The sequence below is a fragment of the Heteronotia binoei genome, chromosome 12 (assembly GCF_032191835.1).
Source record: "Heteronotia binoei isolate CCM8104 ecotype False Entrance Well chromosome 12, APGP_CSIRO_Hbin_v1, whole genome shotgun sequence".
Lineage (NCBI taxonomy): Eukaryota > Metazoa > Chordata > Lepidosauria > Squamata > Gekkonidae > Heteronotia > Heteronotia binoei.
In genome coordinates, this window is record NC_083234.1 from 14,836,810 (window position 1) to 14,854,200 (window position 17,391).

The following is a 17,391-nucleotide window of genomic DNA, read 5'->3' on the forward strand; positions in this document are numbered from 1 at the left end:
CACGTTGTACATCTAGTGCGTGCCACCAGTGTTTCTCATCGGAGGAGGGGTCAGGGAAGAACACCGGAAGGGCGATCTCCGATTGCTTTTGGAATTCAGAGACTATTTTAGCTAGTAAGTTTATGTCAGGTGTTAATATCACTCTTGGAGTGAAACTTGAGATATGGAGGGTCATAGCAAAGTGCCAATAGTTCACTGACCCTTCACACAGAGGTGATTGCCACAAGGAAGAACAGTAGCCTCAAGTTTGTTTTGGCTAAATGTTCAGTTTCTATGTGAGCATATTGAGAACTAAAGAGAAGTCCCAAGCTGGGTATAGACCATTGGAAGGGGGGTAGAGATGTAGAAACTCCTCAAGGGTTTGCTTTCAGGGTGTGAGAATACTGTGGAGCTTCACCAAACAATGATGAGCAGAGATTGCAGATAGGTACACTCTCGGAGGATGGTGGAAGACAGGAGGGCCTGGCGTGACTTTGTCCATAGGGTCGCAAAGAGTCGGACTCGACTGTGCGATTGAACAACAACAAAACTCTCAGGGAAGAATGTCCGACTCCAGAGTCTAGTAGAGAGAGAAGAAATTCACACTGCTGAGGGGGGTGCTCTGTCAGGTGATATTTGAGAATTTGCTAAAAAGGACTGGAACCTATCTCACTTCTATGCATAAAACTTCCTGGCGGACAGCAATAATAGAGTCTCTTGTACTTGCAAGTTCAGTTGGGTACTTGAGTTGGCTACCAGAAGCCAATAATTGATATATGGGAAGATTAATATCCTGCGTAAAACATAGATAGGCTGCTACTATTAACATTGTTTTCATGAAGACCTTTGGGGTGGTGGAAATCCTGAAGGGTAGTGCGGTGTATTGGTGGTGGCGGTCTCCGACTGTGAACCTTGGGAAGTGTCTGTGAATGAACTAATGCAATAATCCAAACCTAATAAAAGCTTTTTTTAAAAAATAGGAGTTAAGAAGAAGAAAAAATATACACGGACTGGGGTCTGAGAACGACCTGAAGCACGCATGGTCAGAAGAGAACTGGTGGGATCCAGGCACCCTTCTCTGGATGTGTAGTGGAGTCCCTGGGCATGCACAGAGTGAGGATGCCAAAATCCTCACTTTGGAGCTTGAATATCACTGTTGAAGTTGATGCAGGCACTCTAACTCCTGTGGTGTGAAACATAGAGACCATTATTTCTAAGTTGCACCATTGTGGTTGTATTTTAATGATTTTAGAATTTTAGATCTGTATTGTTTCCAGAAGCTATTAGATTGTTAGCTGCCCTGAGTCCACTTGTGAAGAGGGTGAGATGTAAATATAAGGTAAATAAATAAACACTCAGCTTTCAGTGCATTCATCTGCCTTTTTTTTTAAGCCACGCAAGAAAGCTTGCCTACTTACTGTCATGGAGAACATTCTTACATGACCAGGCAAGGGGTTATTTAATGACAGCAATACGATAGTCATTGGTTGCTTCTTGGTTTCCAGGAAAAGTCAAAGTGCTGGTCATGAAATTTAAAACCCTAAATGGTCTAGTCACCAGGTATGGCATTTAAAGGAACTTCATTTTTGATATGGCTTGGCAGCTCGGATTCTCACCCAAAGCCCTTGCCACCCCCTGCTAAGGGGCTATGTTATCATAGGCCTTTATTGGTATATCATATTGGCTACAGAAAGAGGGCTTTCTGTTTAGTGCTGCCTGAATTATGCAGCTTTCCCCAAAAATACTATCTTTCCAGTGCCAAGCACAGATAGTTGCATTCAGCTGTGTTTTGGCTCCTTAACAGCTATAAGTGCAGTGGAGGGTTTTTTTTAACTTCTGTATGGAATTTCATTTGCCTTTTTTTTTACTGCTTTGTGGCTTGAAAGCTTCAAGAGGGGATTGGATAAACATGGAGCAGAGGTCCATCAGTGGCTTTTAGCCACAGGATATTGTTGGAACTCTCTGGGGCAGTGATGTTCTGTATTCTTGGTGCTTGGGGGGCGCAGGGTTTTTAGTGTCCTGGCCCTACTGATGGACCTCCTGATGGCACTTGGGTTTTTTTGGCCACTGTGTGACACAGAATGTTGGACTGGATGGGCCACTGGCCTGATCCAACATGGCTTCTCTTATGTTCTTATGTGACACAGAGTGTTGGACTGGATGGGCCACTGGCCTGATCCAACATGGCTTCTCTTATGTTCTTATGTGACACAGAATGTTGGACTGGATGAGCCGTTGGCCTGATCCAACATGGCTTCTCTTATGTTCTGCTTTCTGGCTTTTATACTACTCTCTGTAAAATGTTTTGGATACATATTTTGTAGGTATGTGGGACAGAAGTACATTAAATGAAAGAATCAACACTGTTCTGTCAATTAATTCCAGAGGATGAAATCCTGCAACTGTGGCTACCATTGGTGCAGTTTCACTCCATGTTATTGTATTGTATCTTCGGTATCTTGCCGCTTTGCCATTCAAGAATAGCGTCCAGCCTCAGCTTAGAGAAGTGTGCAGGAACCAAGGTAAAAGGCTGCTGGAACCTCTGCGTGTCCCCTGGCCAGCCTCCTTTCCTTCCTTGGTTGTTTGCTAAATGGCCTTTGCTTCATGCTCCAGTTGGATTAACCCATTTGCCAAATACTTCACTTTGTGATCTTTAAGATCAAGGTTTTGATGTGGGAAAAAAAATCTGGCATGGAGGTTGTCTGGACAAAGTTTTGCCTTATTAATTTCAGGAAGCACAAAGTTGGAGTCCAGTGGTGCCTTTGAGACCAACAAAGTTTTAATATTGGTATAAGCCTTTGTGTGTGTGCACTGAAGAAGTGTATCTGAAGAAGTGTGCATGCACCTGAAAGCTTATATCCAGAATAAAACTCTGTTGGTCCTAAAGGAACCGCTGGACTCAAACTTGGTCTTGCTGCTTCAGACCAACACGGCGACCCTCCTGAGTCTCATTTCAGCCGGTTATTGAAAGGGTAGCCCAACAAGAAAAAGTGAGGGACCACGATCTAGGAGGCTCAAGTTTGAATCCTAGCTTGTGCCATGGAATTTGCTGGGTTGACCTTGGGCCAGTCACATCCTCTCAGAGGTTGGATTTATATCTCGCTCTTCGCTACCTGAAGGAGTCTCAGAGTAGATTACAATCTCCTCTCCCTCTCCACAACAGACACCCTGTGTGGTAGATGGGGCTGAAAGAGCTCTGACAGAACCAGTCTTGAGTAGAACAGCTCTGAAAGAACTTGTAGCTGACCCAAGACCATTCCAGCACGTGCAAGTGGAGGAGTGGGGAATCAAACCCGCTTCTCAAGAGTCCGCACACTTAACCACTACACCAAACTGACTCTGAAGAACTGAGCAGTGACTCAGGAAAGCTCCTGCCCTGATACAATTTTGTGCGTCTTTCAGGTGCTACTCTGGACCCTTGCTCTTTTCTAGCACTGGGAACGTTCATGGATTTCCGTGATTCCCTTTTCAGCATCCTTTCTAGAAGGGAGGGGGAATCCCAGCATCTTCCTACGGAATCTTTTCTTTAGTGCTGCATCTAAAGCATCAGCCTTGACCTCAGACTGGGGAAAGGGTGGCCAAGATAACCAACCCTGTTCTCTTCCCTTCTTGCAGGCAACTCCATTAGGGTAGTCAAGTCCCCCTGGCCACCGACGAGGTGTGGGGATGCCAGATCCAGGTTGGGAGATTAGGAGATGGAGCCTGGGTAGGGCAGGGACCTCAGTGGGATGTAAGATCATAAATATCACCCTCCAAAGCATCCCTTTATCCAGGGGAACTGATCTCTGTTGTCTGGAGATGAGTTGTAATTCTGGGGGCCCCCCCAGGTCCCACCTGGAAGCTAGCATCCCTAGGATGGGTTGGTGGCGGCAGGGATACTTCTTCCTGTCGCACCCCAAATCCAGACTGGCTCTGGGAGTGCAGAAGGATGATGAAGCCTATGCGCCTCCCACAGCCTCCTCACCCGAAGCCATTTGCAACAGCATACCTGCTGGGATCACAGTAGCAGGCACCACAAGCAAGGTACGCATCTGCCTAGATGCTGGACAGAGTGCCAGCTTAGAAGTGAATAAGGGCAGCCTGTTCAGATAAAATGTATAATCTAAAATATGATGCATTGGTGTTGTGCTGCTTTATATGTCCACTTGCAGTTAGATGGTGGTGTTACCTCTGGGCTTGCAGATAAACATTCAAGTATAATCTGTGGCATACAGCACCTTCAAACAACTTCAGTAGTTGTGCTGACTGTGCCCCTTTCTTGAAAAGCAAGATCTGGAAATCACTACTCTGGCCACATCCAAGTTGGATTACTGCAGTGTGTTATACGTGGGGCTGCCCTTGAAGACTGTTTAGAAACTTCAGTCTGTTGAAAATGCAACCACAAGATGGCTGGCTGGTAAGCCCTGCAGGGGACATATCTAACCAGTACTTGGAGAACTTCACTGGCTGCTTATTCCCGTCTGGGCACAATTCACGGTGTTGGTTCTTACCTTTCAAAGTACTAACCATTTGGGACCTATGAATCTGCCTGGCAGGTGATCTCTTCCTCAGAAGTTGCTCTGTGTGCCCCCACATTTTCAGAAGGGAAGTGTAATTCCAGAGGCAGTTTCTTCTAGGGGAGGGACGGTGGCTCAGTGGTAGAGCATCTGCTTGGGAAGCAGAAGGTCCCAGGTTCAATCCCCGGCATCTCCAAAACGGTCCAGGCAAATAGGTGTGAAAAATCTCAGCTTGAGACCCGGGAGAGCTGCTGCCAGTCTGAGAAGACAATACTGACTTTGATGGACCAAGGGTCTGATTCAGTATAAGGTGGCTTCATATGTTCTATGGTGGGGCCTCACCTGTGGCACCTTCCTTTTACCTATTTGCTTGGCACCAATGTTCTTTCTAAAAATTTCCTAGATATTTGATGATGACTGACTCTGTGCTCTTCACTGTGATTATAGGCTGTTTCTGTTCTCTAGCTGCCTTATTTTATGAGTATTTACTGTTCTTTAGCCCTGACTGGGATGGCCTAGGCTAGCTCAATCTTGTTAAATCTTGGGACAAGCAAGGTTGGCCTTCGTTGGTATTTGGATGGGAGACCACTGAGGAAGTCTAGCATTGCTACGCAAAGGCGGGTAATGACAAACCACCTCAGAAAGGTCTCTTACCTTGAAAACTCCATGGTCCTGGGGTCACCTTAAGTTGGTGGCATCTTAACAGCACTTTCTACCACCATTGTCCTTTTGGTTTTTACTGTTAGGGCAGGGGTGTCAAACATGCAGTCTGGGGGCTGAATCAGGCCTTCAGAGGGCTCCTATCAGGCCCTCGAGCAACTGGCTGTTATCTGCTTCCTTCTCCCTATATCTTGCTTCCTTCTGCATAACAGCTTGCTTTGCAAGGCTTGCTGAACTGTACAAGAGCTACAGAGCAAAACCTCTATTTTCTCCATTGAAAGAGGGAGGTGGAGCGCAGAGCTTGTTTTTCCAGGCTCTCAGTCACACAACAAAGCTACTGAGCCAAGCCTCTCTTCCTTCTATTGGCTGAGGGTCCTGCCACTCCTGGTCCCCTGGAGAAGGATTGAATGAGCCAGAGCTTCCTTTGTCCAGTTCCCTGGATCCCATGGGAAAAATACAAAGAAAGCACCTTTAAGACCAGTGAGTGCTAACGTTTTTAGCATGTTTTAAGATTTTTAAATATATATATTTGTGTTTGTCTGTGTCCTTTACAATGTTTATATCTCTGCTACCTAATCTTAAATAGGTACACACATGGTCTGGCCCAACAAGGTCTCCTATATGTCAGATCCAGCCCTCATAACAAATGAGTTTATACCCTTGCAGGTATCTTTAGAATAGCGCAGTTTGCAGGGCTTTTTCTAAGCAGGAACACGGTTCAAGCTGGCTTGGGGCTTAATATGCAAATAAGTTCCTGCTTGGCTTTTTCTAGAAGAAAAAAGCCCTGCTTCCAAGTAACATTAGATACTCTGGCAGAGAATAGATTCAGGTGGGCACCCATGTAGGTCTGAAGCAGAACAAAGTTTGAGTCCAGTGGGGACAGGGTACCATGAATAAAAGATCCACGCGGGCAGTTTGAGTCTAGTGGGACTTTGAAGACCAACAAAGTTTAATCCTTGGTATAAAATTTCGTGTGGATGCCCAGGAAAGCTTATATCAGGTGGGCAGCCCTGTTGGTGTGAAGCAACGGAACAAAGTTGGAGCCCAGCTGCACCTAAGACTCATCCCTTGAATAAAACTTTTACGGGTGCTACTGGACTCAAAACGTTGTTCAGGTAAACAAGACAGTCAGCCTGTCAGTATGCTGGAGTTAGGGTTGCCAGGTCCAACTCAAGAAATAGCTGGGGACTTAGGGGGTGGATGCAGCCAGGAGCAAGGTTGTGACAAGCATAATAGAGCTTCAAAGGGAGTTCTGGCCATCACATTTGAAGGGACCTTTTAAATGCCTTCTCTCCATTGGAAATAATGACGGACAGGGGCACCTTCTTTGGAGGCTCATAGACTTGGACCCCCTGGTCCAATCTTTTTGAAACTTGGGAGGGTCTTTTGAGGAGAGGCACCGGATGCTATGCTGACAATTTGGTGTCTCTACCTAAAAAAAAAAAACAGCCCCCCCCAACCCCAGATACCCACAGATCAATTCTCCATTATACCCTATGAGAATCGGTCTCCATAGGGAATAATGGAGTGCCCAGCAGACATTTCCCTCACCCCAAAGTTTTCCGATGACCCTGAAGCGGGGGTAGGGGCTCCAAACCGGGGGATCCCCTGCCCCACCTGGGGATTGGCAACCCTAGGAGGGAAGCTCACCCTTTTATTTATTTATTTATTACTTTGCATTTATATCCCGCCCTCTCCGCAAGCGGACTCAGGGCGGCTTGTATTTGCCAGACTGCTTGTATTTCAGCTCACAATACCTGATCCCTTCGTCTGATAAAGTGTGCTTAAAAGAGCGCACGAAAGCGTAACATTCTGAATAAAAATTGGTTGGTCTTAAATGCGCGACTTGATTCCTGCTTTGTTCTATTCCTTTTACCACAACTCTCACTGGAGGCAAACGCAAATATTTTAATGTATTTTTATTTAAGGCAATGAAGTCGGCCGAAAGCCTGTTAACACGCACGACCTCTCCGCCCCTTTAAAGAGGCTTTGGTCACTCTAGCGATATTTTTCCCGCCTTCTTCTCTCCGGAAGGAAATGCCCCGCCCCCGCGCTCGCGACAGCCGTTGACGTTTGCCGGAAGGGGTGGGGGGGGTGCTCGTCGGGTCTCGAGCGCTGCGCATGCGTGCGATTCAGAGCTAACGCGCGCGGGGGGGGGAGGGGCTGACCTGAGGGGAACTGTGGGGGCGGGGCGGAGCGGAGAAGGCGGGAAAGTGGCGCGCCGCCCTACAGCTTTGTGTCACTCTGTCAGATACAGTCACACGAGAAGGGTGAGGGAAAGGGTGTTCCCAAGTTCCGCCCAGGTCAACGGGGAAACACCCCACATAGGGATTGTCTCACAAGGCTGTGGCACTTAGGGAGCTACTCTCTCCCTGAGCGTGTTTGCACGCATCTAAACCTATGTGGATCCTTTTTGAAACACAGGGCTAACACAGTGGAATTATTTTATTTGTTTGCTTATGTCGTTTATAGCCTGCCTCTCTCCCCAGCGGGGACCACAGTGGCTCACATTCTTATCTCCACAACAACCCTGTTATGTTGGCTAGGCTTGAGAGAGTGTGACTGGCCCAAGATCAACCCAGCGGGCTTCCATGGCGTCAGTGGGTATTTGAACTTTAGACCAGTTTCGCACTAGACTTTTAATTCTGGTTTAGCCCTGTCCACAAGCTGACATTCTACACTAAAATCAGAGAATCACAGAGTCTGCAAGACAGTCCTCTTCCGGCTGGCCTACAACAACTAACTGACACTGAGAATTTTTGGATGGAGCTAGAATGCATTTTGATAGACCGCTGCTTTTTATGTTTTACGTTTTACTAAATTATTCTTTTAACTGTTGTTATTTAACTGTTTTAAGCCAAACCTATGTAAGTTTTATATGTTGTAAGCCGCCCTGAGCCACCTTGGTGGGAAGGGCAGGATATAAATCGAAATATAAATAAATGAATAAATAAGTCATAGAGTTGGTTTCTTTGATTCTAGTGTGGAATGTCAGCTTGGGGACAGGGCTAAACCAGGATTAAAGGTCTAGTGTGAAACTGGTCTTAGTCTCCCAACCATCTTAACCATTACACCAACAACCTTAACCACTACGCCATGCTGCCTGTCAGCATGAATAATTAATATTATATTTTACACTTTTAATGATAATATATAAGATATATAAACACAAGGTGTCAGGTTCAGACAAATGGAGACACAAAAGATTTTAGAATGCAGAAGAGGGAAACCCCTTGTTTCTGAGAGTGCTGCAATTCCTTTAAACTGAACAACTGCTATGTTGGAGATTTACGACAGCAGTGTTGTTTTAGAAATGGAATTCTTCAGTTGTGTAGGACAGGGGTCCACAATGTGGTGGCTGTAACATGGCACCCACTGACATCTTTTCTGGTGCCCACCAAGTGTTTTTAGCAAGTGGGCAGGGCCAGGTAGGCCTTTGGCTGACTACTGGGGAGATTTGATTGACTGTGCAGATTTTTGGGGGGCTTATTTTGCCTCCTTTTGCCTGAATGAGGGGAAGGAACCAGTCCACACCTTGCCAGAGCTGTTTCCCTGAAAACGGTTATGCTCTTGGGCTTGCTGTCACTTTGATCTATGTGTAGGGTTTAGTGGTTTTTGAGGTCTTCAGCCTGCAGAGTCCACGTGCAGCTTTTCTAATCTGTGTTGAGTTCATATGTAAAGTTATGTTTAAAGATATGAATGTGGATGCAGATGAGACATCTTGGATGCATAAAGTTATGAATTTGGATGCATGAAACGATGAACTGGAACCCAATACAGACGTTAAAAAGGACCATGTAGGTAGGATGACACCCTATGCTTGTCCTTTGACGGTGTTCCTTTTTTCTGATGGAAGATACAGCTGCTGGTTTGATGGTGCCGCCCTGCTACACCAGTTCACAATTGAGAAGGGGACTGTGACATACCAAAGAAAATTCCTCAGGAGTGATTCCTATAAAGCCAACAGCCAGACCAACTGGATTATGGCCTCTGAGTCCGGAACCCTGGCAACGCCTGACCCTTGCAAGACCATTTTTGAGTGGTTCATATCAAGGTTTGAAAAAATAGGTAAGGAAGGCTGGGTCCAGACTGGCAGCTTCAGGTGCACAGGAGGTGTCCCAGATCGGGCCAGCTCAAAATGGAGCAGCCAAATCCCATTCACATGCTCCCACACATATCCCGCATGGGAAGCGCTTTGGCACAGTCAGACGGCTGTTGCGCACCATCTCCTCAGTTCGGGTTTATTTTCCCCCCATTCATGTTAGTGGTCATGTGCATAAGCGCCCATGTGCCCAAGCAACTATGTGCTTGGAAGCAATGCATTTTTTTTTTAAAGCCAGAACTGGCTTGGGGTGGCCTGGTGGGCTGGGTTCGCACTGCCGATGTGCCTTGCTTGCATGCTCCTATGTCCTGATGCTGGAGATGCAAATGGCATGTGGCAGAGAAATTTGCTATCACGTCATAAGTAGCAGCTTTTTGAGCTGCTTCAAAGACGCCAGAGGACAGGATGAGTATGGGAGTGGGACAGGAGACAGGTGTGCGCGTTTGGACTTGATTTCTAAATCCATTTGCCAGCCATCCCTGTCTGGAAGCAGCCCATGTCTTCCAAGCCAGGTAGAGGCTGTTTCCCCCAATCTTAATATCCTTTTGCCCTGCTGCTGTTTTGTTCCCAGTTTCAGAAAACCTTTTAGACATTAACATCTGCATGGGAAAATTAATTCAGTAGGGTTTTAAGGAGCTGGGCATCACAGAGTGGTGAGGACAAAAAATTACAATGTAGATCTTTAGCTGGGAATACTAGTTACCTAGTAAAATTAAGACACTGTTCTAAGATTTTTTTTTAAACTGCAGTTTTGGCACCGCAGTATCTTTATTTAAAAACAACATCAAAACAGTCTTACTAAATTGTTGATTCAAAGGAATCTATAATAAATATTTGTTTCCCTTTTGCATTGCTCATTCTGAGCACAAATACAATAGTAATAGAAGACAGAAGAGGAGAAACCCCAGTACCATCCCTAGCAGATTTATACCCCTGTAGGTCCATTGCAGTCAATGGACTTTGTTAGAAGGCTGCAAATCTACTTTAGATGCTGCTTTACCCATCAAGAAGTAAAATAAGAGATGTATGCAACCACACTAAATAGTAATGGGTATACAAGATAACATTAAAAGCTTTAAATACAATATTTTACAAAATAACGTTTGGTATTCCATAAAATGTGTGTAGTTTCCCTTCTGAAGTAGCTTTTAGTACCATATCGATTTCAAAAACCATTGCACTTGCATTCCTTTTAAAAGAGAATTCTCAGTGTCTTGAAACAATCTCATTGCTACTGTTTATTTGTAAAGTTCATTTCCCCCCACCCCCCCGTGAATTTTAGTTAATTTTTACCTATAAAATCATGGAATGCTTTCTTGAATAGTAGCATCTGGCAGGTTGGGCTGGTGAATCTATTTCCAACTGTGGAGGCAAAGAACTTGTACACTTAGGGTGCGGCCACACCTCACATTAAAACCGGGTGTGTAGCGCTCAAATTTGAACCGCTGAATATCGATTCGATGCAGGGCTGTTCAGACGAGCATCCAAGAATGCGACTCATTCTGTTGTTGAGCGATCACACATCCAAAACTATCACGCTCTTTTCTTGGAGCATGCGTGATCAGATGTTGATTTCTGGGGTGGGGGGGTCCATTGAACATGCGCCCAACTGTTTGGTGGTGGGAAATCAAACAATGCTTCAGAGGCAGGGGGGAAGGGGGAAAATTTCCAGAATTAACATTGCGGATTCAAACCAGGAAACTGCCAGGAATTAATTTCCTAGAAATTGGAAGTGACAATGATATCTGGAAATCCTGCACATTGAAAAAAAAGATTTTTTCCCTGTTCTGAAGAGTGGGATAACGTTTCCCCCCCCTCCGATCCTGTGTTGATTGGAGAAGCAGAAGCGTTACCTCAGATTCCCAGATGATCTGGCAATGCGCATGTCTGCTGGGGCTTTTTTTAAAAAAAGGTGGGAGGGGCAGTAAACATTCCAAGGGGCAGTATCGCGCGTGAGCTGTCCAAACAGAAAAAGGCCAATTTTGTGCCGCTGTTTTGAAAAAGGGCCGGACTTTCTGCGATGTCAAATTAATCCGGCACTGATCCGCAGCAAGTCGGAATGACCCTGGATGAGGCTTGATTGCCAGATGTGGATGTCTGAACGAACACATTTAATCCGTCAGCGAGACGGAGCTGTGTCACCACTAATGGTACGTCTGGCTGCACCCTTAGTACGGATAATGATTATGTTGTGTGGAAAGTTCTTAGTAGAGTTGTTCAATTGATGCTGACTAACTCATGCACTAAACAGCTTCCTAGTTGGAATTTGCTGGAAACAGCTTGGGATAAATCATAATCTTTTTACAAAGGTTACATGTCTCTGTTGCCCATAGGCCCTGTGTTTGGTTTTCTCTACGTTAAGAAGCTGCATCCTTGGTTGAGACGGGGGAAATTTAGTTTAGATAATCATGCATACTCAGTTGTCATTAATACTGGAGCATAGGTTTTTCCTACTTTTAAGTTTTTCCATATTTAGAACCCTAAATAGAATTTTCCCTGTTATTTTCTCTGTTTTCCTTAAAGAAAAGTTACTTTCATACATATTGTGTCTTACATTTCACTGCCAAGTTATTGACATTGTTTCGGTGATCCACTAATGCACCCTAAACAAACATTAGAGGTCTACTGGTACACCTTAAGCAATTACAGGCCAGTACTAGTTAAGTATCTTCTTACTGTGACAGTTCCTCATGGGATATTATGAAGTAATCTCCATGGTAGAAGAAGAAGATAGAAGAAGAAGATATTGGATTTATATCCCGCCCTCCACTCCGAAGAGTCTCAGAGCGGCTCACAATCTCCTTTACCTTCCTCCCCCACAACAGACACCCTGTGAGGTGGGTGGGGCTGGAGAGGGCTCTCACAGCAGCTGCCCTTTCAAGGACAACCTCTGCCAGAGCTATGGCTGACCCAAGGCCATTCTAGCAGGTGCAAGTGGAGGAGTGGGGAATCAAACCCGGTTCTCCCAGATAAGAGTCCGCACACTTAACCACTACACCAAACTGGCTCACCAGATACAGGATGGTAAACGCTTTAAATCAGACCAATTTTTACAAACACACACACACACACACTGTTAAACTGGAGATTTTCTTTTAAATATCTTCCTTCTTTGGAGAGACTGCTGAATTTTAACACCTGCCAATTAATTCTGCATTTTCAGCTGTTAATGTGCTTTTCATTGACTTCCTTTAATATTTATATGTCTGAACAGTTGCTTCAAAGTTGCCACAAGGAACCTTAGACATTAACTAGAAGGTTTGCTTGTCATATTATCTCCTGTGTTCTATTTTTGTTTTGAAAAGTAAAGCTTTGGCAATATTTGTCCTAAAACTGCATGTCCTGCTTTCTGTTATAAAGGAAGGAAGTTTGCTCTCCATATTTTTCTTCCAGAGATTTCCATGTTAATTTTTTTTAAAAGGACAAAGAAAATAAGATGAGGGAAATTTACTGCAGGAGGCACTGTTTGCTGTTGATCTGATATTTTGTCTTAGTGGTCCATTAAGACACATAATTTCTTTAACTTTAGCGGAATGGTGTTTTAGAGACAAAGGTTAAATTTGGCTTGATCACACTGATCATACTAAGTTTTTTTAAAAAATTATATGTATCCTCTAATGTATTGTCTGTGTTCAAAGTAGTTCTTTCCAGTGAACAGGATAACTGCTTCTTGGTATTCTTTCAAGGTACTAATTTCAGTTTTGGTGCTGCAACTTTCTACTGTATGCAATTCAAGAAAAGGCTACATGCAAAATGATTGTCAGTTCCTTTTGAAGTTGACCAAAATAATTTTATCAGGGAAGCTGGTGCCACAGCTGAGAACATAATTGTTCATGAAAGTACGTATTTCCTGTACAACTGTGCAAACTCTGTCCCCTTCAAAATTCTGTTAGAGTATTACGGTTTTTTGTGCCTCATTAAAAAAAAATTGTTCCAGACACTAGAGTGTCACTTTTCAGCTCTTAAAATATCAACGTTTCTTTTTAAGAATTGACAGCAAAAAAAGGAAGCAAATTTTTCAGTGTGAGTTTCTTTTTCAAGTCTGTAGCTGTATTCAGAAAGGAATAGGCCAAGAATACTGAGTGAGGGTTTTTGTTGTGTGTTCTGTTAGTGAATACAGGAGGAAAGTTGTTTTTAGATAAACAAACTAAGCTAACGGTATATGGCTGGTGTTTTCTGTGAGTTCTGGACATTTGAACAGACAGGGAGTAATCAAACTGTCTGGAAAGCCCTACTTTGTGCAGGCACCATGGTTGACGTGACTTCTGTTTTCACCAGGTTGGTGTGGTTAATTTTCTTTGGCTCAATTTCCCTGCTATCGATATCCACCTGGCTGTGTTGTGTTGGAGTTATATGAGGGGTAGCCTCGGTTGACAACGTCTGTTGGCTGCGGGAGGCACTGTTTGCTGTTGATCTTGTGGAAGAGGAACCCGAATGTGAACTTCTGGAACCAGAAGAAGAGGAGCCAGGCTTGACTAATCGGGCTTTTGGTGCCTCTGCATCTTCTCTGTAATAAAGAAAGGCAACATGATGAAACCAGTAAATTCTAAGAACCAGAAATATTTGTCCATCATGGATTTCTTGATATTTTTAGAAGCCTGCAAAGGTTCTTGAGACTTTCTCAGATATTCAGGAGTTCATTATGTAACAGTGTGTCATTTGTGATATATGTAAAGGAGCATAACTTATATACTCTAGTTTACATACATATATCACAACCCAAAGGGTATTGGTTTCCATTTTTATGAAAGGGAGTTCTGAAGCTGTTGGAAGGAATGCAGCATTGTTAATACCAGGAGGTTAAAAAAAATCAAATTACTTGCTGACCAGAAAGATTGCATGCACAAACATTATAGAAGTCATTAACAGGACCAGCAGCTCACATATTTAAGTCCAAGGGCTCACATGCAATAACATGCTCCAAATAACGTCAACAGTTATGTAAGCCTATGCCTGTTGTGTCAGTATTAGGTATATTAATTTCTGGGACCACAGTATAGTGGTTAACATGGGTCTCTGACTGTATTAAACAAACTGATTGATTGAATTGGTTAGCTTCAACATCATCCACTTAAGCTTCTAACTGAAAACCTTGTACTACAGTTGGTATTGGTATGATATATCTTACCGAAGTTTATGCAGGGCCGGCCCTAGACTATCAGGCACCCTAGGCAAGGATAAGTTCTGGCATCCCTCCCCTCTGCTCTGATAACGTCACAGAGTCACATGGGGTGTGTGCCCAATTCCACGCCCCCAGAAGGCCGGCGCCCTAGGCAATTGCCTAGTTTTCCTAGTGGCAGGGTCTGCCCTGAGTTCATGTATACTAATTTGGAACACATGCAGGGTTGCCAATCCCCAGGTGGGGGCAGGGGATCCCCCGGTTTGGAGTCCCTACCCCCGCTTCAGGGTCATCAGAAAACTTTGGGGTGGGGGAAATGTCTGCTGGGCACTCCATTCCATATGGAGACCAATTCTCATAGGGTATAATGGAGAATTGATCTGTGGGTATCTGGGGTTCGGGGGGGGGCTGTTTTTTGAAGTAGAGACACCAAATTGTCAGCATAGCATCCGGTGCCTCTCCCCAAAATACCCCCCAAGTTTCAAGATGATTGGACCAGGGGGTCCAATTCTACAAGCCCCCAAAGAAGGTGCTCCTATCCTTCATTATTTCCTATGGAAGGAAGGCATTTTAAAAGGTGTGTGGTCCCTTTAAATGTGATGGCCAGAACTCCCTTCAGAGTTCAATTATGATTGCCACATCCTTGCTCCTGGCTCCACCCCCAAAGTCCCCAGATATTTCTTGAATTGGACTTGGCAACCCTAATCACATGACCTTCTTTTGATGTGGAGGATACCTTAGCTAAAAGCTGGTGGGAGCTGGGGAGCCTTCCATTTGAGATGACTCATCCCTAAGGGATGATTTGGTAAATGTTAAAGGTAATGATTGTGGGAGCAAGCTAGAACTTGAGAATGAGAGTTCAGCACTTACGTCAATTCAAAGTTGCCCTACAAGTCTAATGGATTAAAAGTCTAAAATGATCATAGTTGATTTCAAAAGAAGGAGCATTACAAAAATAAGAGAATTAGTCAGAATGAAAAACAGACTCACATCTTTTAAAAATCATATTAGCTAAAGCTCCAATAGAAAGCATATCTCAAGCTAGGAAATGCACCAGTTTGGAAAGGATGATAATGAGGTTAGTGAAAAGGCAAGACGGCTTCCTGTAAAAAGTGGAAGGATTGTTTTGTAAGAGGTGAACAGAAAAGATCAGAGACTCTGACAAAACCGGTATAAATTGACAGGTGAGCAGAAAGCATTTGAGGAACAGGTTACTAAAACATTAGACAAACAATAAGCACTTCTACAAATGTTTTAGGATCAGGAAACAAGCTAGGGAAGTGGTTGGGTTGTTGGATAAAATATGAGTGAAAAGACTGCTTAAGGAAGATCAGGAAATGGCAGAGAAACTGAATTCTTTGGGCTTGTTTTCATCATACCCAAGGTAGTGTTTTTAGTTAGTCAAATAAAGATGAGAGGAAGGTCTAGGTAGGACTAAAGGGGCAAATTAAAAACTAAAAAGTTTCCAGGTCTGGATGGTATACACCCAAGGATTGTCACAATTTACAAAACTCAAACATGAAACTTTATCTTCTAGTCCAGGGGTGTCGAACTAATTTGTTATGAGGGTTGGATCTGACATGAATGAGACCTTGTCGGGCAGGGTCATGTTGGACCGGGCCATGTGGGTACCTATTTAAGATAAGGTAGCGGAGATATAAACATTATAAAGGACACAGACAAACACAAAGATTTTTTTAAAAAATAACACTTTAAAACATGCTTAAAATAGCACTCAGTCTTAAAGGTACTTTCTTTGTATCTCCCATGGGATCCAGGGAACTGGGCAAGGAAGTTCTGACTCTTTCCTTCCTTCCCCAGGGGACCAGGAAGGAGAGGATCCTCAGCCGATAGAAGGAAGAGAGGCTTGGCTCAGTAGCTCCACTGTGCGATTGAGAGAGCCTGGCAAAACAAGCTCTCCCCTCCCCCTTATGCAGAAGGAAGCAAGAGAGAGGGAGAAGGAAGCAGATGACAGCCAGTTGCTTGGGGGCCTGATAGGAGCCCTCCGGGGGCCTGATTCGGCCCCCAGGCCTCATGTTTGACACTCCTGTTCTAGTCAGTATATGCAACTTGTCACTAAAATTGGCCTCCTTCCATACCTGAGGACTGGCAAGTAGAAAATATTACTCCAATTTTGAAAAGGGGTACAGAAAATGATGGGCTTTCGGGTACAGGAAATGGCAGTGGAGCAAAAGGGACATTTCTGAAGAAGCTGAAGAAATTAGAAAAGGACAATAGAAAGTAAGGCATAGGGAAAAATACATGTGAATGAGACTAAGTAAAGAATTTGTATCTTGGAGCTGGGAGTTAGCAAAATAAAACTTCAATGGAGAATTGTTAATGATCTGTAAAGGGTAAATAGATTAACTGTTTGTTGGACTGTTCAGAGAGTGACTATATGACAAGTGTAGGATGGTAGTTTTTAACTAGAATAAAAGCAAGGAGGTTTAGTTTTTTCTTCACAAGGGTGTAGTCTATTGAATCGTGCCTTCAGAGATTTCCTGGAAACTCCCCACTATAAAGGTTCAGGGCAGCTGTTCTAGAAAAGGAGGGGCTGTAGGATTGCATTACATATGCAAAGACTTGCCATCTTGCAGTGAAAAAGTTGTTGAAAGTATGCCTGCCTTGTGGGAATCCATAGGGAAACCTAGCTAAAAAAATGAAGTCCTTCCAAGCTCTGATGCCTGAGACCAGGGCTTTTTTTTTTGTAGAAAAAGCCCAGCAGGACATTATTTGCATATTAGGCCACACCCCTGACACCATTGTTTTGCACAGGGCTTTTTTCCTAGAAAAGCCCAGCAGGAACTCATTTGCATATTAGGCCACACCCTATCATACCAAGCCAGCCAGAACTGCATCCCTGCTCAAAAAAAGCCCTGCCTGAGACGCCTTTTTAAACTAGAGATCCCAGTGGTTGAACCTCAAGCGTGCAAACCATATGCTTTATTACTGAGCTCCATCTCTTCCCCTATGTTCCTTTTAAAAACTATTCTCTGTTAAAGAAAATTTGTTTGTTAGGTACTTGCGTGTTTATA

At 44.1% G+C, this 17,391-nt stretch overlaps 1 protein-coding gene across 1 annotated transcript in view; it reads right to left on the reverse strand.

Moving 5' to 3' along the window:
* Positions 1 to 13,005: 13,005 nt before the first annotated feature.
* The window catches only part of CLMP (CXADR like membrane protein), a 75,863-nt gene continuing 71,477 nt past the window's right edge, over positions 13,006 to 17,391 (reverse strand). The window contains exon 7 of the mRNA XM_060250871.1: positions 13,006 to 13,744. Coding sequence (XP_060106854.1) covers positions 13,450 to 13,744 — 295 coding nt within the window. The 3' untranslated portion in view covers positions 13,006 to 13,449. The remainder of the gene's footprint in view (positions 13,745 to 17,391) is intronic.